Below are 27,498 nucleotides of genomic sequence, written 5' to 3'. Positions count from 1 at the left end.
ACAGCCATTTTTGGCAAGGAAATCTTTAATTGAGGCCTACAGTGGGTCAGGCCGTGTGAGATACACTCTTTACATACTGTTATTCTACTCTACTATTAAGTAAACGCCCATTTAGGGCAAGATCCTAAATTCGAGAAATATGAGGAAAGCGTCAAATAAGGGATGTGGCCCAGGTCGTGGTGCTGTTGGTGGAGCTCCTGTTGCAGGGAGAGGACGTGGTCGATCTGTGCCAGCTACACGCACAAGTGAAACCCCTTCCTCAGGTGCGAGTAGGCGACAGAACCTGAATTTGGTCGGGCCTAAATTGCGGGCCGCCTGTGCGCACTTTCGGCGTTCTCACCCTGCTGCTGCTCGCCTGTCAGCGCTGCAGCGTAACTTCGGCCTTCCCGCTCACCGCCTCATATGCGACGTGCCCACAAGGTGGAACTCCACCTTGCACATGCTGGCCAGACTGTGCGAGCAGCAGCTGGCGATAGTGGAGTTTCAGCTGCAGCACGCACGGGTGAGTCGCTCGGCGGAACAGCACCACTTCACCACCAATGACTGGGCCTCCATGCGAGACCTGTGTTCCTTGTTGCACTGTTTCCATTAATCCACCAACATGGCCAGTGCTGATAACGCCGTTCTCAGCGTTACTATCCCACTTCTATGCCTCCTTGAAAAAACGCTCCTGGCGATGATGGAAGAGGATGTGGCACAGGAGGAGGAGGAAGAGGGATCATTTCGTAGGGTTTCCAGCCAGTCATTCCCAATTGGCTCCGAGGGTGGATTCCTGCACCCACAAACCCAAGGTACACAATTGTCCAGCCAGGGCACAATTCTGGAGGACGACGAGGTGGAGGATGAGGAGATGAAAGAGGAGGAACCATGTTCACAGCAGGATGGCACCCAGACCAGCTCATGGCCATCGATGGTGCGTGGATGGGGGGATACAGAGGATACAGACGATACACCTCCCACAGAGGACAGCTTTTCGTTGCCTCTGGGCAGCCTGGCACACATGAGCGATTACATGCTGCAGTGTCTCCGCAACGACCGCCAAGTTGCCTACACTCTAACTTGTGCTGATTACTGGGTGGCCACGCTGCTGGATCCCCGTTACAAGGACAACGTACTGTCCTTATTTCCGTCACTGGAGCGTGATCGTAAGATGCGCAAGTACAAGCGCACGCTGGTAGACGCGCTGCTGGTAGCATTCCCACCTGACAGCGGGGGCACAGTGGAAGCACAAGGCGAAGGCAGAGGAGGAGGAAGAGGTCGCCAACGCAGCTGGGCCACCGCCAGCACCTCAGAAGGCAGGGTTAGCATGGCCGAAATGCGGAAAAGCTTTATCAGCACGCCACAACAACCAGCACCACCAGCTGATATGGAACGTCTTAGCAGGAGGCAGCATTTCACCAACATGGTGAAGCAGTATGTGTGCACACGCCTACACGTACTGAATGACCGGTCTGCCCCCTTCAACTTTTGGGTCTCCAAATTGGGCACATGGCCTGAGCTTGCCCTTTACGCCTTGGAGGTGCTGGCCTGTCCTGCAGCCAGTGTATTATCTGAACATGTGTTTAGCACGGCAGGGGGCATCATCACAGACAAGCGCAGCCGCCTGTCCACTGCCAATGTGGAGAAGCTCACGTTCGTTAACATGAACCAGGCATGGATCCCTCAGGACTTGTCCGTACCTTGTGCAGAATAGACATGTGTACCTGCACTAACCAGTCATTGTTATACTGCAGCGCAATTGCTCATTCTTGTATTTTGGATATTTCACACTCTTTTAGAGTGTACCCTAATAAAAAAAAAATATTAAAACCAAAAATCTGTGTTGGCTACCTTGTCCTCCTCCACCGCCGCTTCCACCTACACCGCTATGTCCACCGCATCCTCAAACTCCTACTCCATATGGAACTCCACCATCTAAATCTTTATTTTATTTTATTTGTACGTATTTTATTTTATATAATTTCAATACTTTGTCAGTTACATTTTCTGGTGAAATTCAGCGATTTTTGGGTGTATAGTATCACTGCTATACCTAGTAGGCCGGTTAAAAAATAAATAAAATTGTCATTTCCATTTTCGGGTGAAATTCACCAATTTCTGGGTGTATAGTACCACTGCTATACCTAGTAGGCGGGTTAAAAATAAATAAAATTGTCATTTACATTTTTGGGTGAAATTCACCAATTTTGGGGTGTATACTACCACTGCTATACCTAGTAGGCTGGTTAAAAAAATTAAGATAAATTGTCATTTACTTTTTTGGGTGAAATTCACCAATTTTTGGGTGTGATGTACCTCTGCTATAGTACCAATGCTATACCTAGTAGGCCGGTTAAAAATAAGTAAAATTGTCATTTACATTTTCGGGTGAAATTAAGCAATATTTAGGTGTATAGAACCACTGCTATACCTAGTAGGCCGGTAAAAAAATAAATGGCAGTTACATTTTCTAGTGAAATTCAGCAATTTTTTGGTGTGATGTACCACTGCTAAACCTATTAGACCGGTAAAAAAAAAAAAACATTTGTCAGTTACATTTTAGGGTGAAATTCGCAAATTTTTGGGTGTAATATACCCCTCCTCTACCTAGTTGACAGCTTAATTAATTTCAATCATTTTTATTTTGCATTTTAGGGTGACAATAAACAATTTTCTTCTGTCATAGACCCCTGCTCTAGCAAGTAGACAGGTTACTACATTTCTGTAATTTTTCTGTTACTTTCTTGGGTTGACATTATACACTTTTAGACGTGAATAAACCCCTGCTCTGCATAGGTGACAGTGAATAAAATTTCTGAAATGCTTCTTTAATTGATGCGCGCCACCTCCTTTGATTCAATGCTTAAACTTAAACAAGTTGATCCACAATTGCACTTCAATAATTTGTCCCACATTTCCGCTATACTCTATTGGCCAACATTTGCGCCTCAATAGTTTTTCCCACATTTCCGCTTGACTCTTTTGTCCCACATTTGCGCCTCAATAGCTTTTCCCACATTTCTGCTCGATCCCAATTTTTTTTTAGAAATGTATCTCCCTTAAATTTAGTCTCTTTTTCTCACGCTCACTCTCCGGCCTGGAACCCTGATTCCTCGCCACCTGTGATCACCATGGTAGGCGCATAAAAGAACATCGAAAGTTGATAGAGCAGATATCAAATTGGATTGTGAACATCACGGGGACGTGTGACATGGTGGGGCAGTAAGTATGCACACACCTACATGAACTAGCCAGTGTATTGTTTGAATGTGTGTTTAGCACGACTGGAGGGTTATATTTACCAATGTTTTGGGGTGTACCCTAATAAAAAAAACAAAAATATTTAAAGCCAAAAAGCAGTGTAGGCTACCTCCTCCACCTCCACCGCCACTTCCACCTACACCACCACATCCACCTCCTCCTCAACCTCCAACTCCATATAACTGGTCCTCCTAGATCAAGATTTTATTTTATTTTTTTTATGTATTTTATGTTATTTTAAGTCATTTCCCTATCCACATTTGTTTGCAGAGCACTTGCCATGCTCTTAACCACATTTTGACGACATTTGCAGACCTCTAGCCCTTTCCATTACATTTTTACAGCCATTTTAGTGCTCAAAAGTTTGGGTCCCCATTGACTTCAATAGGGTTCAGGTTTGGAGTCAAGTTCGGGTCCCGAACTCAAACTTTTTTCCAAAGTTCGGTCAAATCCGTCGAACCCGAACATCCAGGTGTCCGCTAAACTCTAAACAGAACCTGTTCTATTAAACGCTTTTACAGGTAGAGCCCCCCAAAAGAGTGGAGAGGTTGTCAGCAGTAAGTTTGTGTTGACGTCTCTGATTATTTTGTCATTCCTCTGATCCGTCAGAACAATAACCCACAAAAAACTGATCCTGTCTGTGGAACATCAGCCTTCACTCGGTCAGCATCTGGTCAGTAATCCATCAGTATTGCTAATGCCCAAATTAACAGAACTGGATCCAAAACAGAGATGACACGTGAACTGAATATTTGCAAGTCTTCTGTATTTTGTACCCACTCCTGCTTTTGGGTACCAAATCACAAGCCAATTCTGTTGGGACCATACAGGCCTTACAGCTGCTACACAGACAGGATCCGTTGTGCGTCTCATTTTACCTTCCCTTTGACAGCTCAGAGGAAGGGTCAAATAAATGATGATGTCAGCCAAGCTAAAAGGGCTAAATAGTGGCTCAGTCATGAAGTAGGGAGGGTGGGAACAGCATGAGAATTCCACAGAGTGGCCCTATGATATAGTGGTGAGGTGAAAGCAGCAAGAGGAGGCCACAGAGTGGCCCAATCACAGATTATGTAGGTGTCAGCAGCATCAGGAGGCCGCAGAGTGGCACAATGACAGAGTGTAAAGGTGGTGGGAGCATCAGGAGGCCACAGAGTGGTGCAATGACAGAGTGTGGAGGTGGCAGCAGCATCAGGAGACCACATAGTGGCAAGGTGACATAGTGTGGTGGTGGAGGCAACATCAGGAGGCCACAGAGTGGCAAGGTGACATAGTGTGGAGGTGTCAGCAGCATGAGGAGACCACAGAGTGGCAACACTATGCTACACTATGCTTGTGCTTCAATGTCCTCCTCCTCCACTTCAGCCCCCACAGGGCTCATGTGGCCGTGAGATCTAGGCGCCACGTCTCCAGTCCCCTGACCAGCCAGATTTACCAGCATCTGTTCCAGGACATGAAGCAGTGGAATGACATTGTTCATACCGTAGTTCTGGCGACTAACAAATAAAGTGGACAATTTAATAATCCGCAGCACTCGCCGGTAAATGATGAAAATAGTGGTGATTTATTCACTCAAGCAGCCAGTATACAGCATAGTATACTGTACAGTATAGCTGTATACTGGCTGCTTGAGTGAATAAATCACCACTATTTTCATCATATACCGGCGAGTGCTGCGGATTATTGAATTGTCTGGATGAGTTGGGACCCCCAGCCAGGATCCCTATCTGCGCGCACCATTTGGCTTGTAAGCCATTACCTGGTCAGTACCCAAATGAGTGGGATGAGTAGTGCTGCCAACTCCTAAATTTTTAACAAATAAAGTGGCCTCCTCAAAGGGCCTGAGCAAACGGCAGGTATCACACATGAGCTGCCACTGGCTCACATCAAAGTTACACAGGGGAGTACTTCTGTCTGCTTGGATCAGTAGGAAATAATCGTTTATGGCCTTTCTCTGTTCGTACAGTTGGTGAAAAAGGTGGAATTCCAACGGGTGGAAAAGTCGCATATTAGCCTATGTAAGGGGATGCCGTTCTGCCGCTGCAGCTCAAGGAGTGTGTACTTTGCGGTGTACGAGTGGTTAAAGTGCATGCAAAGTTTCCTTGCCATTTTTAGGATGTCTTGCAGATGGGTGGAAGAATTCAGGAACCGCTTGACAGATTGAACACGTGTGCCATGCAAGGCACATGGCTCAGCCCTCCTTGACGCAGTGCCGACACAATGTTCTTCCCGTTGTCGGTCACCATGGTTCCAAATTTCATTTGTCGCAGAGAAAGCCAGGATTTGAGTTCTTGCTGACGGACATGGAGCAGTTCCTCCCCTGTGTGACTCAGTTCGCCCTGGCAAATGAGGTGCAGAAAAGCGTGACACCACCATGCCCTGCACATGTGGTATGCTGGAGGGGCACTGTGAATTGACCCTGCAGTGGAGGCTGAGGACATGGTGGAGGATGAGTAGGCAGAGGCGGATATTGTCGCTGTACAAACGGCGTGGCAACATGGAGGCAGAAGTGGTATTACCTAGCCAAGTTGCTGGTGTGGCTGTGCAGGAATCACAATCACCCAGTACATTTATTGTCCCTGACCATAGTTACAGCTCCACACGTCGGCTCTGCCGTGCACTTTGGCAGACACCAACAGGCTCAAGGACCTTCTGTTTTACATATTTGTGCAGGGCTGGTACTGCCTTTTTGGCACGGCTTGGGACTCTCCACCTCGGCTCGGCACAAGCCATCAGTTCTCTAAAAGATGCAGAGTCCACCACTTGAAAAGGGAGGGACTGCAGTACCAGCAACTTGGACAGGAGCACGTTCAGCTTCTGCGCCGTTGGATGAGTGCACCCATACTGTTGACCTTTGGCAATAGCTTTGGTGATCGATTGCTGATGGAATGACTGACGAGGAGGAGCATCAGGACCAGCAGATGATGGGAAGGACAGACAGCTCCCTTCGTCTGAGGTGGTGGAGCCCTGACTGCCTGAAACTGGGTGCGTGCCACTGGGTGATGCAGCCCCTTAGTCACCGAGCTCCCAAGTGTGATCAGCTACATCATAATCATCGAGTACTGTCTGCATGTCACTGATGTCCTCCTCAACAGTCTCTGGGTCAGGAGCCTGACCGCTCGCAACACCAGCTCCCACGCAACTCTCCTTATCACTACTTGTCCACCTAGTGGAGGAAGCTGCTGATGTCTCCTCCAGATCTTGGCTGAGCAGTAGCTGTTGACTGTCCTCCAGTAGCTCTTCCTCGCTGAAAAGTGGAGGCAAGCCTACAGCATATATTACTTCTTGTGGTGAGGGAACTGAAAATGACAGAGGAAGGTTCAGGACAGGTGGGGGCGCAGGGCCTGCTCTCGGGCCATGCCAACTAAGCTTCATGTCAGAGGAACCCACCGTCTCTTGGCTGGGGGTGTCTGATGTCACTAGGGACGAAGTGGATGACCAAGACAATCATTCAAGAACCACTGGGTTGCTGTTCAAGACACGACTGCTAGATGACACCGGGAGCTCAGGCCTCACGCTGCGACCCCCTGCTGCCACGCCCCCTTACTCTGCTGCGACCTCTGCTTGCGCCAGGAACATTTAGACCTCTCCCACTCCCCTGTGCAGGGCCTAGCACTTCTCTGTCTGACATACTGTTAGATTAAATAATCAAATGTTAGATCAAATATTTTTTATGTCGCCACTAATACACAGCAAACAGGGCTTTAGAATATATCAGTGCACCGGCGAATATATTTTTATTTAGCCACTAATACATGGCAAAAAGGGCTTTAGAATATATCACTGTACCAGCGAACGGCAATTAGGCCCTAATTTTTTTCAACTCTTACACAACACAGAAGGCTTTTCAACAGATAAGTGCAACTCTAAACGGCAAATATATTTTAATTTCGCCACTAATATACAGCAAACAGGGCTTTAGAGTATATCATTGCACCACTGAACGGCAATTAGGCTCTAATTTTTTTCAACTTTTACACAACACAAAAGACTTTTCAACAGATAAGTGCAACGCTGAACAGAGAATATATTTTTATTTCACCACTAATACACGGCAAATAGGGCTTTAGAGTATATCACTGCACCGCTGAACAGCAATTAGGCTCTAATTTTTTTCAACTTTTACACAACACAAAAGGCTTTTCAACAGATAAGTGCAACGCTGAACAGCGAATATATTTTTATTTTGCCACTAATTCACGGCATACAGGGCTTTAGAATATATCACTGCGCCGCTGAACTGCAATTAGGCCCTAATTTTTTTCAACTTTTGCACAACACAAAAGTCTTTTCAACAACTAAGTGCAATGCTGAACGGTGAATATATTTTTATTTTGCCACTAATACACGTCAAACAGGGCTTTAGAATATATCACTGTGCCGCTGAACTGCAACTAGGCCCTAATTTTTTTTTTACTTTGCACAACACAAAAGGCTTTTCAACAGATAAGTGCAACGCTGAACGGCAAATATATTTTTATTTAGCCACTAATATACAGCAAACAGGGCTTTAGAGTATATCATTGCACCACTGAACGGCAATCAGGCTCTAATTTTTTTCAACTTTTAAACAACACAAAAGACTTTTCAACAGATAAGTGCAATGCTGAACAGAGAATATATTTTTATTTCACCACTAATACACGGCAAATAGGGCTTTAGAGTATATCACTGCACCACTAAACAGCAATTAGTCTCAAATTTTTGTCAACTTTTACACAACACAAAAGGCTTTTCAAAAGATAAGTGCAATGCTGAACGGCGAATATATTTTTATTTCGCCACTAATACACATCAAACAGGGCTTTAGAATATATCACTGCGCCGCTGAACTGCAACTAGGCCCTAATTTTTTATTTACTTTTGCACAACACAAAAGGCTTTTTTCAACAGATAAGTGCAACGCTGAACGGAGAATATATTTTAATTTCGCCACTAATACACGCCGAACAGGGCTTTAGAATATATCACTGAACCGCCGAATGGCAATTAGGCCCTAATTGTTTTCAACTTTTACACAGCATAAAAGGCTTTTCAACAGATACTGTAAGTGCAACACTGAACGGCGAATATATTTTTATTTCGCTATTAATACATGGCAAACAGGGCTTTAGAATATATCACTGCGTCGCTGAATGGCAATTAGGCCCTAATTTTTTCAACTTTTACACAACACAAAAGGCTTTTCAACAGATAAGTGCAATGCTGAATGGCGAATATTTTTTTTTACAGGGCTTTAGAATATATCACTGCACCGCAAAAGGGCAAATATGTTTCTTTTGCCCCTAATACACAGCTAAAAGGGCTTTACAACATATAACTGCACCGCACAAGGGCAAATAAACGTACTCTAGAAATATTTTCTTGTAATAAACCCTGTTAATTGTTGTATCAAAAGCACTTGCACCCCAATAACAAGAACAGTTTGCTGGAATTACAGAGCTGTATAATGGAAATTTGGATTCCCAGTTAGTGCAGCAAGGTGTAGTAGGATTGTTCCTATTACCCAGTCTGTAACCCTCCCCTACTGAACCCTGTTCTATACAAATGCTGTGGAACAATTCCTCCCTATCCTTTCCCTGCACTTATAAATCGTTTTTCACCACAATCAAGTCTTTCCTATCACTTTCCCTAGCACCTGCAGACATCTCTCCCTGCACAAAGTACACTGGTAAATGGCAGAATCTAAGATGGCTGCTGCTATTTATAGGGCTGTGACATCACAAGGCTGGCTAGCTGCTGATTGGCTGCATGCATTATGGGTGATCCCACCTTTCCAGAGTTCCTTTCGCCATGTCCTCACATGTGCAGCAGCCATTTTAGGAAAAAATTTGATTCATTACCATGAAGCTTGAGGAAATTCAGCTTCGGTGCGAATCAAATTTTTCCTGGAATTCGGAACAAATTCTATTTTGTCAGCTTCAATTTGCTCATCTTTAGCGGTCATAATAATGACTTGGCCTTGTGCACACAAACTTTTTTTTTCAGTTTGCATTCCGTTTTTTGCATTCCATATACGGACTGTATACGAAACCATTAATTTCAATGAATCCGCAAAAAAAACAGAAGGTACTCTTTATGTCTTCCGTTTCCGTGTTTCCGTTTTTCCATTCTGTTTAAAGATAGAACATGTCCTATTATTGTCCGCATAACGGACAAGGATACTACTGTTATATAAGGGGACAGCTGTTCCGTTCCGGAAAAAATGGAATGTGCACACAGTACTGAAAAAGCCATACGGTTGTGTGCAAGAGGAAAGGCTTTCAATCACTGATACGAACACCTCCTTTCTTTTAAGGCACCGAATGAAGAATTTAAATCAATGAAATACAAGTTATACTGAATCCTTTCCCTCCTTTCTCACAAATCTCTATATCACCCTGCTCCGCTCCTCCTGCTCTATAACATGTCGCCTGCAGATTGCACTGCATTTTCATGGTGACTGGTTCACCTTAAGTAATATGTGGGAAAAAAAATCAAAACTCTTAAAATGATTTGTTCGTTGTCGGTTATCTTATTTTATATGTTAAAATGACATCAGAATTTCTATAATTACAAAAATTGAACTTGATTAATAATCACAAATGCAATCAGTGAATGTCAGCCTTCAAGCCCTGTAATGTGAAGACACTTTTTTTTTTATACAAGCAGGCACTAAGTAGACTTATTAAGTATGATGTCTTATTTCCACATAAATGAGACTTGAGCCCATTATAAATGTAACCTTTGCTATTTCTAATCAAAAACACTAAGACAAGAGGGCACATCAAGCAGTAGTACAAGAAAAAAGAGGTAGAGGTTAAGGAAAAAGAAATGAACATGAAATTATGAATGTATAAAATCAAGAACAGCTTAAAGTAAAACTGCCTGTCTACATACTGTGATATCAAATGAGAGAGAATAGATCATTATTTAGTATAGGTCATTTATGGTAAATTAATTGGCATTTGTGACATTTAGCAGGACGCTTTACACTATAACCTCTTCACAAAATGAACCAGATTTTTGCTTAGCTTTGAAGAAATCCAGTCAAATGCACCATTTTGCTGTGCATTTGGTGGGCAAAACCACACAGGAGGAAAAAGAAGGATGGTCACATGATGAGGAGGGCTCACCCTAATTGGCTCAGAGGCAGACACACAGCCTGGAACAGCCAATCAGGGGGGCAGCGGGAAAGCAGGTGCCTCTGCAGAATCAGCAGAACATCATTCTGCTTTGAAGTAGTGACCTGGCAGGAAGCTGGGCTGTGGCTTTGCCTCTGCAGACATAACTCCCTGATATACTCAGCCAGGGACAGTATAAGAAGATTATAGTTATTTGTAGTGTTGATCATGAATATTCGAATTTCAAATTTTTATTGCGAATATAGGTACTTTGAAAATTCGCGAATATTTCAAATATAGTGATATATATTCGTAATTTCGAATATTAGATTTTTTTTTTTTATCAGTACACATGATCCCTCTCTGCTTCTAGCTTGTGGGCCAATGAGAAGACTGCAGTATATTTGACTTTAGGAGTAGTGTTGTTTGCAAATTTTCGTAATGTGAATTTTCATAATACGAAATTTTTATTGCGAATTTTTCAACTTTGCAACTATTAGATATAATATAGAGCAATTTAGCTAGTATATTGCTATAATCTTCTTTGTCTAATAGTTTTTTTCTCATCTGAAGTTCAGTTTGGAAAAAAATTACAACTATAAAAAAAGATTATAGCACTATATTAGCTAAATTGCTCTATATTCTTTTTTTTTTGAATATTCGCTATATTGCTATATATTCTTGTTTTAGAATATTACGAATATTCAAAAAAACTAAGTTATAGCAATATAGTGAATATAAAAAAATTAATATAGAGAAATTTAGCTAATATAGTGCTATAATCTTTTTTTTATAGTTGTACTTCAGATGAGAAAAAAATTACAACTATTAGACAAAGAAGATTATAGCAATATATTAGCTAAATTGCTCTATATTAGTTTTTTTTTTCGAATATTCAATATTGCTATATATTCTTTTTAGAATATTACGAATATTCGAAAAAACTAAGTTATAGCAATATAGCGAATATTCGAAAAAAAAAATCGAATATAGAGCAATTTAGCTAATAAAGTGCTATAATCTTCTTTGTCTAATAGTTGTAAGTTGAAAAATTCGCAATAAAAAATTAGTATTACGAAAATTCGAATTTCGAAAATTTGCATATTACACAATCATTACCTTGCCGATTTTTCGAGTAAAAAAAATCGTAGAATATGACGAATATTCGAATTTGAATTCTACAAAATAATTGCAAAATGTTGCGAATTCGAATATGACCCCTGCCGCTCATCACTAGTTATTTGGAAGTATCAGTAATGCAAATTTAACTGTGTTACTGAAGGCGTCTGCATCACAGCGTCTAGTTCAAAAGACGTCTGGCATTACTGCCCAAAAATTTTAGTCAAACCTGAGTTTAAGTGAATATGTGTTTTTCTTTTAAAAAAGTGTTAAATAATTTTACTGTAATAATAATAACAATAATACAGCAATCATAATGTCGCTACCATAGATGTACACCATTTCTCCAAGATAAGGGGTAAATATCATAGAGCAGCAGCATAAGCATTTTTTTTTATACATGGGTAATACAAATTATAACTGTGTTACTAAAGGCAACTGCATTACAGTGCCTTGTTCAAAAGACATCTGGCATCACTGCAAAAAAGTGCATTGTCACACACGCGTTTTAATGAAGGGCCAGTATGCTTCAGAGAGTGTCGTTCAAATATGCTTCACTGCAGACATTTTATTATTACCATTGTAAATTGTCAATACCGGTATACAGTGTGTTTGTGGAAGAGGAGGGATTTGGGATGTTTAATTGCACCTCTGTGTTTAAATTACAGAAAAAAAGACTTGCAATTTTGCTAGTACTGTTTAATCATTTGTGTGTGCACCAAACCAGTGACTTTTGATTTCTAGGCCTCATAATAAAATGTCTGGAAATTGGAAGAGTGAAAAACTAAAGGCCCATGCCTTGTCCTCTCAAAATCAGAGTTTGGGTTGCAGCACCAGTCATCCATCCAGTATTAGTAGTAGTAGTAGTAGTACTAGTAGTGGGAGGCCACACAGTTCTCCATGGCTTCTAAAAGGTTCAACATTATTATTGAGGACAAAGAGGATGAGATTGTCAACTGGATGGCTCACTCCTCCTCTCAGTCACAGCAGGATGGGGAGGTCACTTCTGAGTCTGACACACAGTGCCTTGGAGCCAGGGGTCGCAGCATCCCTTCTGCACTCTCCTACGAAATATGTAAAGTGAAACGTTGCCATGTGATGTTAGAGTTGATTGGCCTGTGCGAGAATAGCCACACAGCTAATCACTTGCTAAATTTAAACAGGGTAAGGTCATCAGCAATAATGGCTGGAATATAGTGGCTGTACTGCATTTGGGGGAAATAACACATGCTTTCGCTTGGTGCATGTGATAAATCTAGCAATGCAACACTTTTTTGTGAAAGGTGCTGGCAATGTCTAGGAGACTGTCCTCACATTTCAGGCATTTTTATGTGGCAAGGAATGCCCTCCTAGACTTGCAGCAACAGAACAGTCTGCAGTTACAACACTTAACTTGCAATTTTCCAACTTGCTGGATTTCTACTTTGCACATGCTAAAGTGTCTGTATGAGGAGTGTAAAGCCATGAATGATTTTGTCATGCACCAGACCACCTCCACAGGGAGCATGTTTTTTCGAAAAAAAAAGGCCTGTTATGTACTGAAGCTGTTCAAACACAAAATGTGTCACTCCCTTCATATTTATCTTTAAACAGATGCTCACGCTCTGCAACAAGGTACGATGGCGGAAGAAGAACAGCTTACACATCTTGTTATCCACCCTGTAGCTCTTGGGGACCATCAAGTCCCATGGAGGAGGAGAATGAGGAGTTGCTGCTGGTGGAGGAGAAGTTGGTGGTGTAGGAGCAGGATGATGATGTTTAGAGTTGAGCGAATCAAAGCCAAACAAATTGACTTCAATCTGAATTTCAGGAAAAAAAATTGATTTGCCACAAAGCCGAATTCCTTGCACTTTATGGTAGCAAATCTATTTTTCTTGAAATGGTGGTAAAAAACATACTCCGTTTGCTTACAGATCGGCCGTTGCAGCCATCTTGATTGAAGATACCACAAGAAATCTCAAATGGGGTGACGTTACAATGCCAGTGTGCTGGCCAGGCACGGTGACATCTTTACTTATGACGTCACTGCACCCGGCCAGTGTGATAACATCACGTCACTGCGCAAGATTTAATGCAGTGTTTTTAATCAAGTTGTATTTTTTTAACCTGATTAACTTCTGAAAGGCCTCACATTGTAGCATCAGATGCAACAATCAACGTGGTATCTGAGGGGTTCAGTGACGAGGGATGATTGCCATTCCCCATCATTACACCTGCTACATACATAGGAATACACTTCATTGTCACAAATCAAATCTCTTTGTGAAATTCGGTGAAGTAGCTGAATCAAATTTTTTATAACTTCGCTCATCGCTAATGATGATGATGCGATGACATAGGGCCATGACACCCAATCATCTCAGTGGGGGGACAGAGCCGGAAAGAACTGGCTCCTTTGGCACACTGGCCAGAATGGAAAGCTGTAAGCTTGCTTTTTTATGTACTGACAGCCCTATCATTCATATGAAGCAGTCTGATGATTACTGGATAGCCATGCTTTTAAACCCTTGCTATAAAATCATAATTGCGGGATGTTTCCATCCTGCCAAAAGGGAAGCCAAATTACTTTATTGCCAGGAAACACGGTGTACACAGCTTGCTGCACCTTTTGGTATGCAGACATCTGATGTCCACATGTCTGAGGCTCCTCTCCACCCCCAAAAGAAGACAAATTTTTCAATGTGCCATGCCAGGCTGGGGCAGATCAGCTAACAGAGACCTACAGCTTCAACCCCAAAGTTAAGTGTAATCTGAACTCTTCTTCCCTGACTTCATGGTCTTCTGGGCAGACAGACTGGAACAGTGGTCCGAACTGGCCCAGTATCATCTCTCAGTTTTCTCTTGCCCAGCCTCCAATTTGATCTCAGAGAGGTTTTTCAGCAGAGCAGTGGGGGTTTTGACACCCAAACAGACAATTATTGAACCATACTACTGTGCTGTCTGCCTGCCTACCATCATGTTTCACACCATATGGCTGCTGCTGCAGCAACTGCTATTTACTGCTACTAATAACTTACTGCCACTTCCATTACCCCTACTGCCGCTACCATTACCACTACACAGTTGCCACTACTACTACTACACGCATCTACTGCCATGTCTGTTCATTGCTGGGCTGCTGCTATTGCCACAGGCCATGATTATCATATCCTTTTACGTCCACACTATACAGCTACTCGGTTCACAATTAAAAGGGAGAATGTTTCCAACCTTGTTCAGGCCAAGCCACTCTTCTTTCTGACAATTAACACTTGTGCGTGTTTAAATACAGGCAGGCATTCTTCCCCCATTAATGCATCATTTTTGGATGTTTGTGCAGAAAAGCCACTTTTTCTTCTGACAGTAACATATGTGTATATAAATGAGGCAGGGATCTGCCTCTATTGAAGTCTGGGACAATTTTTGGAAGCTTTCAAATATGAAAAATCATAACACATGCGACTGGGCAGTGTGTTTTTAAACATGCTGTTTGTTAACACCGTCAAATATGCATTTATCTATAATTATATATGTCAGTGTCACTATGACGTTATTTGTTATTGCTGTAGAGAGTTGCATAGAGAGTTGGGAATGAAAAAGCAAAAAAGATCTTTTCCTAAACAAAATCTGAGTCGTAGGAGATTAGAGTTTGTTATATTCCAATTTTCAGGGCAATTTGAGCAACTTTGAATCATGGCGAATTGATTCATTTGATAAATTGAACATGAAATGAATTTCTATAAGTTCGCTCATCTTCAATATCGATAAAAAATAGATTTGTGATCATATGCTAATTCAAAATCGGTACCGGTAGTTTGAAACAATTTGTTTAAAAAAAATATGTTAGCTGATTGACTTGATGGACTCATGCAGATACACTTCTAACACTACTATGTGAGTAGAAATTGAGTAAAAAATCCTCTTAACCTTGATTAAAAATGTTGAAAAAGCCCTGCAAATAAAAAAAATCATATTATATTCTGCTTTCTCCAGCCCCATTCTCTGCGGAACTGGCCTGGTTCTCCTCATGTGCCAGCATTGTTTTATGGCATGTGACTGCTGCAGCCAATCACTGTTCTCAGTGGTATAATGCTGAGGACATTGATTTGCTGTAGCCAGAGGTGATGTTGCTACACTTGCACAACACAGTGTCAGTGACTTATACAATGATGTGCAGTTTTAGTGATGTAAACATTGATGTGCAGGTGTATGGCACGTGATTCTTGCAGCCTCTCTGCTGCCAATCACTATCCTCAACATTAGATACTGGCACGTCATCCACGCTCTAGTTTGCAAACAAGCAGGGGCAGGAAAACTAGATCAGCGCTGCAGAGAATGGTACTGGAGAAAGTGGTAAGTATAAGATGATTTTTCTATTTTAGGCTATCGCAGGGCTTTTTATTTTCTCTGACAACCCTTTAATACTATAACAATAATATTTCTTTATATAGCACCACCATATTCCACAGCGCTTTACAAATTCATAGAGTTCATGTACAAAACAAAAGTCACTGGCTAATATACAACTGAAACACTAGGAGTCAGGGCCATGCTCACAAGAGCTTACAATCTATGAGGAATTGGGGGTGACACATAAGGTAGTTGATTGTGATAAGTAGTATTCAAGCCATTATTGAACTGAAAGGAGAGTTTGAGACTGTTAGAGGAGTTCAGGCCAGAGGAGTTGGTGGGGGAGAGGTTTACTCGGTAAATAGGCATTTTAGGTAGCTTGATAAGCCTGCCTGAAAACATGTGTTTTTAAGGCACATTTGAAGGTGAAAAAGTTGTGAATTGTCCTGATATTCTGGGGCAGAGTATTCCAGAGAGTAGTTGCAGCTCGAGAAAAGTCTTGAAGACGGGAGTGAGAGGTACAAATTATGGAGGATGTTAACCTTAGGTCACTAACAGAACAAAGAGCACGAGTAGGGTGGTAGACAGAAATGAGGGAGGAGATGTATGGAGGTGCAGCACTGTGGAGAGCTTTGTGGGTGAGGGTGAGAAGTTTGAAATGTATTCTGTGGTGGATGGGCAACCAGTGAAGTGACTGGCACAGGCTAGTAGCATCAGTGTATCGGTTGGATAGATGAGTATGGCTGCAGTATTTAGGACAGACTGGAGGTGAGAGTTTAGTGAGAGAGAGAATGATTAGTAATGCATTGCAGTAGTCAAGATAAGAATAAATCAAGGAACAACAAGAGTTTTTGCCATTTCCACCGTAACAAAAAGGGTGGATTCTGGTGATATTCTTGAGGTGCAGATGACAAGAGCATGCAAGTGATTGAATATGAGAACAAAGGAAAGATCTGAGTCAAACGTGGCCCCAAGACAGTGGGCATGTTGCACAGAAGTTTTGATAATGCTGCAGACTGAAATTTAAATATCAAGTTTAGGTGGGTTAGTAGATGGGGGAAAGACAAGAAGTTCCGTTTTTGAAAGGTTCACTTTTACAATCAGAGAGGACATGTTAGCGACAGCTGTTTTGGAGTAAAGCAGGGGTGATGTCAGAGGATGATGGTTTCATAATGGTTTCAATTTTAGGACAGAATGCTTTTTGAATAAATTTCACTTGTTTCAGTAGCAGGAGCTTTGGTTCCTCATGGCACACTTAGACGAGTAGATAATGATTACAATTCGATTGCTAATGATTCATGTTTGAAGATAATTGTGTGTTCTGTCTTCATACACGTTCACACAGTGTGCAGTCTGACATTCATAATAAACCATTCCTGTCCTCCAAATAAGAGGACTGTTCTTTGTAGTCTAACTTGTCTATTGGTCAACAAGTCGTACATATGTGATTAATTGATTGGTAAAAAATGATTGTTTGATTGGTAAAACTCTAAGAATACAAATAGCATGTATAAGTATAAAGTATAGATAGCATGTACTATAGCATATTGTAAAATGGCTGTCTGTACATAAGATTACATGTCTATCTAACAGTAGTAACAACTCCCTGAGTAACAATTACTAACTAACTGAACAGCTCTGCATAGCACAATATCTCTGAAACAAACATCAGAGAAACAAAGTCTAATACAACTTAACACCGCTAGATGGTGCCATAGCCACACTAACCACTTGAGAAATACCATCACTCTGGCAGAATGAATTAGAATCATTTTCTAACCATGCTAGGCAGAACATTGTGCATTGTAAATGTATTTAGCGAATGAACAATTGTACTGAAATATTTGATCAATGCTTGAAATATGAGAATAAATAAATCATAATTTGTTGTTATTGAATTGTGGTAATGTAAAAGTACATTGTGTGATGTTTTGATGATGCAAATAAAAACAGTAGTGTTTTATGTAAACCATTGCTGTCTAAATACAGTGAATAGTCCTCAATTAGGTAAATGAGTAAATGACCACATGCAAACAAATTTGTATACAATAATCTTTGCATGAAAATGTTGGTTTGTCATAATCTTTATCACTAAATGTGATTGTGTCATTAATTGCCTAAACCATTATATACTTGCCTACATGCAGCAATTCTTGACCATGCCATTCATGGTCAAGAATTTACCAATGATACTGCTGGTAATCTGACATAGCTTCTCTCTGCAAGGCAATTTATAGTACCAAGACTAGGTTGCCTAAGAAAAATATCCTTGCTTAATATATCTGGTTTATTACCTCTGTATTAGTGATGAGCGAACTTCTTGATCTGAGTTGCCACATTATTCCAAAAATGCAATGCTGTCTGAATTAGTTCTACCTGAATCAGAGAGAGAGAAAGACTAACATGTAACTCTTCTCTGGAAAAGAGATACGTAACTCAGTCTAAACAGAGAGAATTAGGTTGACTGAAAAGACTTGGTTGGTGTCCGGAAAGGTACTATTCCCTCTTATGGAGAGTAAGTGAGGAGTATTTTAGGCTAGGAAATGCTCCTCTGGGTTTCTGGGAAAAAATATGGGCAAATTAGCAGATTTGCTGGCATTAGAAAAGCTTAGCTTTCTTTTCCTTTCTAAAGGAAAGCTAATTTGTATATTTTGGGATTTCTGGGAAAGATGTCCAAATTAGCTTTCCTTCCAACAGATGTAAGATGTGCTAATTTATGTATATTTTTCCCAGAAACATAGAGGATCGTTCTCTGGACTACAGTACTCCTCAGACATACTTGGCGCTCATTATTAGGAGAACTAGTACCCACACAGACCCCAATCATGGCCTCTCCGGCAGCTAAGCTATTTCTCTCTGCTCAGCTCTAGTGAAAAAAGAGCTGTTTGCTGGAATGAGATGCTCATTTTTTATTTATTTTTGGTAGAAAGAGTGATTTGCATATCTAATACTGCATATCTATATTTTCCAAAGAAGCATTTATTGTCTTTCCTTTTGGTAGAGGAACTGATTTGCATATCTCTTTTCCATTTGAGCATTAAGCATTGTTCTCTCTCTGATTCACTCAAAACTAATCTCAAGAAATTCAGGTTTGTTAGAATCCGAATTTTTTTGAATCCATAGAATTGATTCGCTCATCTTTACTCAGTGTCAAGTTGGTGCTATGTCCTGCCTAGGCAGACCCCAGTGGTGTACTTATATCAGCAGTTTTTCCCTTACATTAAATTTCAACTGGCATTTTGCACTATTGTTATATACTGACTACTAAGTAATATGACTTTTCAGTTAATGAACATATTTCCGAATGGTAGCAAACAAAGATGTCCGACTGTGCAGCATTATCTTAATATACACAAACCATTACAGTAGTAAATATAGTAGTATTTGTTCCAAGCTGGTGCAAAAATAGGTACTAAAGATGAGCTAATGTATAAAGTGGAATCTCAATTTCAGGATAAATTCGACTTGCCAGGAAGCTGAATTTCCTTGTGCTTCATGATAGTGAATCGATTTAACCTGAAAGAATGTAAAAAAATAAATAAATCATACCTCCTCCATTTGTTAGTGACGGACCGCCTACCGCCATCTTGATTAAATATCTTCAGGCGTGACGACGTACTCTCGGGCTGTGCAAGATTTCGCTCCAGATTTTCAAGCAAGATGGCGGCAGATGGCTGAAGCAAATGGAGGAGGTAAGTATGATTTAATTTTTTTTCTGTAAATTTCACACAGTTTTTACTCTCAGATGCTGCGATCATGTATGAACGCGGCATCTGAGGGGTGCAATGATGGGGAGCAGTGCTATCGCAGCTCCCTGTCATTGTACCTGCTACTTACAAAAAAAGTGATGAAGTAATTTGTCCCAAAGCAAATTTTTGGGTATCAATCAAATTTCGAATTCCCCAAACTTTGCTCATCTCTAATAGGTACCTAAGATAATGGCTTACAGATCTATAATGCATAATTGAAAGTGAACAAATTGTAATAAGTCTGAAACTGCCATGGAATGATCAACTGTAATATGCAGATTATGTTTTCCTGTATATTTCAGTGTAAATTAGAATATCAGGCCTGTATCCTGGGTAAACAAATATCTGTGAAGTGTGATGGATATTGTCCCTGTTCTTCAAGCAAATCAAGTCCAGTAACCAAAAATAAGAAAAGAGGTAAGACTTGTAAACCATTTTTTTAAAGGTTTGTCCAGCCCAAACAATATCTTCTAATATGATTTAAATAGCAAGCTATGCATGTTACCCATACTGTTCAATTAACCGGTCCCAGGCTCCACAGCTTTACTTCTAGCTTGTGCTTTACATAGGATAGTGTTTCTTGTGATGACATGTCATCAGTAGTGTCTGTGAACAGAAAGCAATGACAGCGGAAGATGGGGGCGTCTTTTTAAATTGAAGAGTATGAGTAAAGGCCCCTGTACACGGCTAGATGTAGCAGACGATTGACGGGAAGGAATGCTCCTTCCCGACAATTGCCTGCTCCTCGGTAAAGGAGACCACTGTATTTACATGCAGCAATCTTCTCCACAGTATGGAGAGGAGTGATCACTAATACCATTACTCCTCCTCATATGGAATCACTGTTTGGCAGAAGCGGGGTGCTGTTTAGACAGCTCAATCTCCTGCCAGCAAATAACAATTTAGGTGACTGCACAAATGATCATGTTACCGTTTTGCTTGTTCATCAGGTAATCAGCGGCACCTTTCCACCTTCACATATGTAATGAATAATTCCTACAAATGCTTGTTAGCGATTATCTGGCCTCTGCTCAGCCAGTGTAAAGGGGCCTTTATGTGAATATCTTATTGCTATTTAAAACATATTAAAAGATAATAATTTTTAGCTGGAAACCCCATTTAAAGAGAACTTTTCACTTCTAAGATTGCCTCTTGGGATGATAGAAGACCATAATATCAGTATTTTTTCAAATACATATAATTAAGAACATCAAACATTTACCATTTAAATGCAGAGAGAGAAAGAGAGAGGTTTATTTCCGATACCACATTTCCGGTAAAGGCTTATTAGCCAAAATTTTATTTTTTGAATAAACCATATGTCTTTCAACTACTTTGGAGTGCTGCCTCAACTTTCTAATTTGACTTTTAAAAAGCCTTGGAATACAAGGGAAAATAGCCAAGTGACATATCCATCCACAGACAGCAGTTTAAAGGTGTTTGCTCCCCATCGGCATGGAGTAGAATTCTGACTGATTGATGCCGTGAACTTAGACATAATCATGCTTTTTACTGGTGAGGGGCAGACACCCCAATATAGCTGTGTGAGGATGGTTATATACCTCGGAAATTTTTTCTTGTGTGTTCCAAAAACATTTAGAAAAATCAAACATTGACACAAAGGAAGTCACTTCCAGAATGTGGAACAAGCGAGTTGGTTCTCTTTCCCTGGGAGATACCTCTCTGCATAGTATATCCCCATGGAGCATTGCCATTAAGTGTCTATACACCACTGGTCTGGTCAAGGAGAGCCAGTACCTCTCCTATGCTGATTAACCCCTCATATGCAGGTCCTTCACTCCTGTAGCTGACTTCAGTATCTACAGAGATATTTTATATTAGTTATATATCTTATTTATATATCTCCTCTGCAGGTAACTGCCCATTGCCATCGTAGTTCAGGTTCTTAGAGTACCAAACATATTAGGAAAAAGTTTTATGTTTCAGTTTATCACAGAAGTGATAGGTTCTGTTTAAGTTAAAATGTAAAGTGATACTGAGTTGAAGCAAAAAGTTGCATTAACTGGAACGGAACACTCACATGGTGCCCTCATGTCTACCTTGTCAGCTGCAGATCCACCGATTCACAGGCTCCTCTTCTGTCTTCGGATGGCTGCATTGCTCAGACTCACTGTGCATTGATCCAAGTCCAAGTGCACAGTATGCCCCATGTACTCTGAGAAGCAGTGTGGCCATCTTGGATTACAGAAGAGAAGCCTGGGAATCGATGGATCTGCAGCTAAAAAGAGGTAACGGAGGTCACCAGATGCTGTAAGTGTTCTGCTGGTTGCCAAGTTAATGTGATTTTTTTTCTTCGAGCAGAGAGTTGCTTTAAGTTAGAATGACAAGAAAAATACAAACTATATTGTCATGCCGTTTACTGTGCTACATTTCTGTGAATTACTTTGTGACTAGGCTAGTTTAAAAAACTTGAGATGTTTTGGTTCATTTTTGCTTTTGCATGTTTCTGGTATCCAACAGTATAGGACTTTCTTAAGATAATAGTGGATTAAATATGCACCCTGGGTCTTAATTAAAGAATAAGAACAAACAGGGAAAGGTAAATCAGCGTTTTATAATGGCAGTTTACAGAACTGTCTTTTTTATAAATTGGTCTTTACTTGGTATCAGTGCAGAAAACCCTCAGTGTGGTACAAAAGATCCTTTGTACCATTCTGAGGACATTTAATAATTTACCATTAGTTAACCATCAAAAGCTATGTAATTAAAAAGATGGCTTAGTTAAAGATGCACAATTCCACTTTGGACAAATCTGTAATTCAATAAGGAGAAAAATGGTGTCTTGAGCTGGATGATAAATTTGATGGATGGCTGGACACTTGCTTCTAACGTTATACCACCTATTAGTTGGACAAAATTCCCACAATTTTGGCACACACTGCGGCATTTTAAGTTACACCACTTTCTGTTACCTGCTTTTTCCAGCTAAGTCGCACCCCTTTGTCAAGCAATGCACAGTAGATTATTCATTTTGATTTAGTTGCTTTATAATTAATTAAATATTTCTGCATTTTACAACACATTCTAAGCGCAATGACTTTAATATGGGAGTTACTGAGTGAGCAAGGAATTGTAAGAGCTTTCAGCTGTAAATCACGCAGAATTGTTAATGTTGCCCCATGCTGTTATACATTCTTTCAGTTAGGGACAGGACAGGACATAGTCATGGACTCTTTTAGCTGAATTGATTTAACCAATACATTCATGACTCTTGACTACAATAATGTACACTAGATCACTTTTCTGTGCAAAATAAGTAATTTATATAAAATGTTTGTAGATTTATTACACTATAGGAAATGCAATGGGGAATGATGTCCTTGAGTTAATAATGTATTTTTCATTGTTTAAAAGAATCAGTGCACCTGCAGAATTATCCTCTACTTCTATATCTGCATGTACCATGCCTTGAACTATAGCATTGAAGGATTTAACAATCAAAGAAAACATATTATATATTTATATTACATTTCAATGCCACTACATTTAATGTGAAGATTGGAAACAAGCATTATCACAAGGCCACACGTTCAGGTGCTAAACCAGAAGTAATTTAAAAAAAAAGAGAAGTCGTATCTGTCTTTTATACTTTCTCTACTTGCATCAGGAAATCTGACCATGTGGCCATACCCTTATATATTTACATATTTTCTTACAGCGTAATAAAAAGGAAAATGTTCTGGGTGCATATGGCATTCTCAACAGAACAATTTGTATGCTGATGGCTGTTGCTAAGGGAATCAGAACATATAGACAGCTAGGAGATTTCAACTTCATTCTCTTTATTTTCAGGCCTTGCTCATTCTTTTTGACCCTCTGCTATCTCTATTTTCCTGTCTTTTATTGCTTGATCTTTTTTCTTTTATACAGAAACTAGCACTACAGGCAAGGCCAATATTTTCAATAGTGAAGGGTTGAGGTTGAAAGGCTGAATTCACAATGAAGTACATTACATTAAGTAGTAGTAAATAGGTAAATAACAGTGGGTCGATATAATGAGCGGGTGCCCTACATCATTAATTCGGAGCCTGGCAATTAAAAGGGATAATTAGCAAGTGACAGTAATTTCAGTTGCTAATCAAATTGGGAGTTTTTATACATAATACATTGTCTATATTTAGCTCGTAAACATGTTTTTTCCAGCTGGAACTTGAACATTAGCTTGGTTTAGTTGAACAATATTTTCTTGATTATATGTGTTATAATGCAGTATGTTCAAGCGTTAATTTGTTTTAACATCTGTCATGGCCAAAATTGTGAAAATAGTAAACTGAATTGTAGAAACCAGTGTCAAGCAACTGCCTGTCCCCAAAAATGTTGCCACCAAAAAAAAAAAAAAAGATTCTCAATGGGGTTAAGGTCTGGACTCTGTGGTGGCCAAATTATGTCTCATGCTCCTTGAATGACTCTTTCGCAATTTGAGCCAAATGAATCCTGGCATTGTCATCTTGGAATATGCCCGTGCCATCAGGAAAGAACAAATTCATTGATGGAATACCCTGGTAATTCAGTATGTTCAGGTAGTCAGCTGACCTCATTCTTGGAGCACATACTGTTGCTGAACCTAGACCTGACCAACTGCAGCAACCCCAGATCATAGCACTGCTCCCACAGCCTTGTACAGTAGGCACTAGGCATGATGGGTGCATCACTTCATCTGCCTCTCTTCTTACCCTGATGCGCCCATCACTCTGGAACAGGGTAAATTTGGACTCATCAGACCACATGACCTTCTTCCATTGATCCAGAGTCAAATCTTTATGCTCCCTGGCAATTTGAAGCCTTTTTTCTGGTTTGCCTCACTGATTAGTGGTTTTCTTACGGCTGCACAGCTGTTCAGTCCCAATCACAGCTGTTCAGTCCCAAAATCGTTTTCAAGAAATCTACAGTAAGTCCAGTTGCCTTGATTTATTCTTTACAGATATACCATGACCTGGATAAATGAGAACCTTCACAGACACTATTAAATAAAGCCCTGAGTTCTACTGTTATTTTTCTTCAATTTGATTTCACCAAACGTTTAAGTGATCGCTGATCACGATCATTCAGGATTTTTTTCCCGCCACATTTCTTCCTTGAATACGATGGGTCCCCACTATCCTTTCAGTTTTTAATAATGCATTGGATAGTTCTTAACCCAATTTTAGTAGTTTCTGCAATCTCCTTAGATGTTTTCTCTGCTTGATGCATGCAATGATTTGACCCTTCTCAAACAGACTAACATCTTTTCCATGACCACGAGATGTGTCTTTCAATATGGTTGTTTAAGAAATGAGAAGCAACTCATTGCACCAGTTGGGGTTAAATAACTTATTGCCAGCTGAAAGATAACCGCCCATGCAGTAAATATCCAATAGGAGGCTCATACCTATTTGCTTAGTTAAATCCAGGTGGCAACATTTTTTTGGGACAGGCAGTGTACATAACATTAAAATGTAACTGAAACAGCACCACATTTATAACAGGGGCTCAGGCTGGATGAAAGATCTGGTGCAGGGATAGATACTTTTCATTGACTGTATACCAGCTATTGGTGGGCTTTGTTTGTGATAGATTTTTATTGCATGATTGGCTAAAATTTTTGCTTAAAATGGTACATCTTACTACATCCCCTTTCCAACAAAGTTTCACCTAATTTACTTTAAGCCCTGCCCCCTCTTTGGGCATGTTGGAAAAAGTATAGAAACCCTAGATGCACAAAATTGCACCAATTTATGCCATTTTACTCTACTTTTTAGACAGATTTATGGCACAGATAAGTTATTACATCTGGGCCATTATATGCACCCCAAAATGATGCTGGTAAAATGCTAATTGAAATGAAAGCAGCTACATAGATGTAAAAGTTAAAAAGTAATGTTCGTTAGAACAAAGCATTGTGTATCCTTAAAGGGTAACTGTCATGTTTTCATCCAACAATAAATTTTAGAATATGTTACTGCTGCAGCAGCATTATACATAAAGCAATCTTTAGTTTCTTTACATACCACTGTTTCCCTTGAGTTTTTCCCTTAGTTACGGCTGTTTAAACATTTACAATATGAGGACCTTCTCAAGATGGCTCCTCTGCCAGTTATCTGAGGCCAAAACTGCTTTCCCTCACTTCCCATACATACTTGCTGTAGCCAGCATCTCCCTGCTAGCCAATCAGCATGCAGGCATGCAGTGTTAAGGACCTCCCCTCTTCTGTTTACATTAAGTTGGGAGACAGACAAGCCCTAGTAATGTTTTTTTAAGCGAGCAGTGTAAAGGGACAGTGAAAGCTCTTATTATAAGGTAATTACAGATCTTTTGACAATCATTAACAGAATAACTCAGGTATACATGCCTAGCGCTAATAAACTAGCAAATAAAAAAAAAATATGACAGTTACCCTTTAAAGGCAATCTGTCACCAAATACCTTGATATGAATTCAAATTAATTCTTAGATATGCGCTGTTTCCTTCACTAAACTGATGTTTCTACTATTCAAATTGTCACTGGTTGCAGTCTATAAAAATTCTTATTTTATTATATGCAAATTTAATGCTCAGTGCAACCAGTGTGTTACTGTTGCACCTCGTTGCACTGTAAAACAGTCCTAGCTGAGTGACAGGGCCAGGCAGTATTGCAGTCTGACCTGGACAAATGTTACTGCACATGCTTCCTTGCTTTGATAATCAGCACAGGTGCAGAACAGCCCTGATGCTTGCCAGTGCTGAAGTTACTGTATCTGAATTGTGCATGCACTCGCCATCTCTTTGGTAATTAGTGCAAATGCAGTACAGATGACTTCAGCCCTGGCAAGCATCATGGCCATACTGTGCGTGGCCTTTTCACTCAAAGTTGGGGAGACAGAACAGCCAGGACTAATGAGCGTGGTTAACAAGGTCAAGTGTGACGCCCCCGTTGCACTAGACTTGAATTTGCATATAATAAAAGGAATAATTTCTACAGAATGCACTCAAAATCTGGGTGGGAGAAACAGCATTTTACTGATGGGACCAGAGCATATTTAAGAATGTATTTGGTTTTGTATTATGTGGTGATATGTAGTGACAGGTTAACTTTAAGGACACAAATAGCTGTGTCCTTAAGGGGGTAAAGGGGTCATAAATAAAAAAATACTATCCACAGTACAGCCATTCGGATAGAGGGAACGGGGGAACACTGAACCTCTGGTCTTGTGATCTTTAAGGCCCCAGCAGTCAGACCTTTACCAATCATCCTGTACTGTGATGGGATAACGACTCTAAGCAGCCTACAATGAAAAGCTTTTTTCTTTTTTTTACTTTTCTTTGCATATTTTTTCAGTTATGTGATTGTCATATTACTAAATGGAATAATAGTGCATCTAATAAAATATCAAAATGGAAATGGATGAAACTACATACATACCCACACAAGACTCTTTCAGTCAAATCAAATCATGCTTAATGATGTAAACAAGGCAATTTCTTATAACACACTACTGTATTCTAAAGGTCGTTTTTCAAACTTCTTCCCATTCTACATGACTTTATCAGTGACAGGGATAAATAGTTTACAATGAGTCCTATTTTAAGCTCCTACATCTGCATTTGTCTACAAGGCAAACTCTGTGGTACACAGTTATTCTTTTTTTTGCAACTTGGAAGCTTAAGTGACTAAATCTAAATATCATTTCAAATTAGAATTGTCAGAAAGAACTATTAAACCCTGATCATCTGCAAAAAATGTTGTAGAAAATGAACCTGCCATATTTTCTGCACTATAATATGCACTGGACTATAAGAAGCACCTAGGATTTGGAGGAGGAAAATAAGATATTTTTTTTTTTCATTAGACCTCATATCAGACCCCCAATCTTCATCAGACCCCCAAATCGAACCCCCATTCTTCATCAGACTTCAGATCATACCCCAAAATCAGACCCCAAGCCCTATCAGCCTCAGATCAGACCCTCAGACCTCCAAGCTCC

General features: G+C 40.3%; 1 protein-coding gene across 2 annotated transcripts in view; it reads left to right on the top strand.

Moving 5' to 3' along the window:
• Positions 1-27,498, top strand: part of SPOCK3 (SPARC (osteonectin), cwcv and kazal like domains proteoglycan 3) — a 489,251-nt gene that overhangs the window by 371,588 nt on the left and 90,165 nt on the right. For both annotated transcript variants that reach the window (XM_044285920.1, XM_044285986.1), the window contains exon 6: positions 19,840-19,954. In XM_044285920.1, the coding sequence (XP_044141855.1) occupies positions 19,840-19,954 (115 nt within the window). The remainder of the gene's footprint in view (positions 1-19,839; positions 19,955-27,498) is intronic.

The sequence above is a fragment of the Bufo gargarizans genome, chromosome 1, assembly GCF_014858855.1.
Source record: "Bufo gargarizans isolate SCDJY-AF-19 chromosome 1, ASM1485885v1, whole genome shotgun sequence".
NCBI classification, from domain to species: Eukaryota; Metazoa; Chordata; class Amphibia; order Anura; family Bufonidae; genus Bufo; species Bufo gargarizans.
Note: the sequence above shows the minus strand (reverse complement) of the source record. Positions and strands in the feature narration are given on the sequence as shown.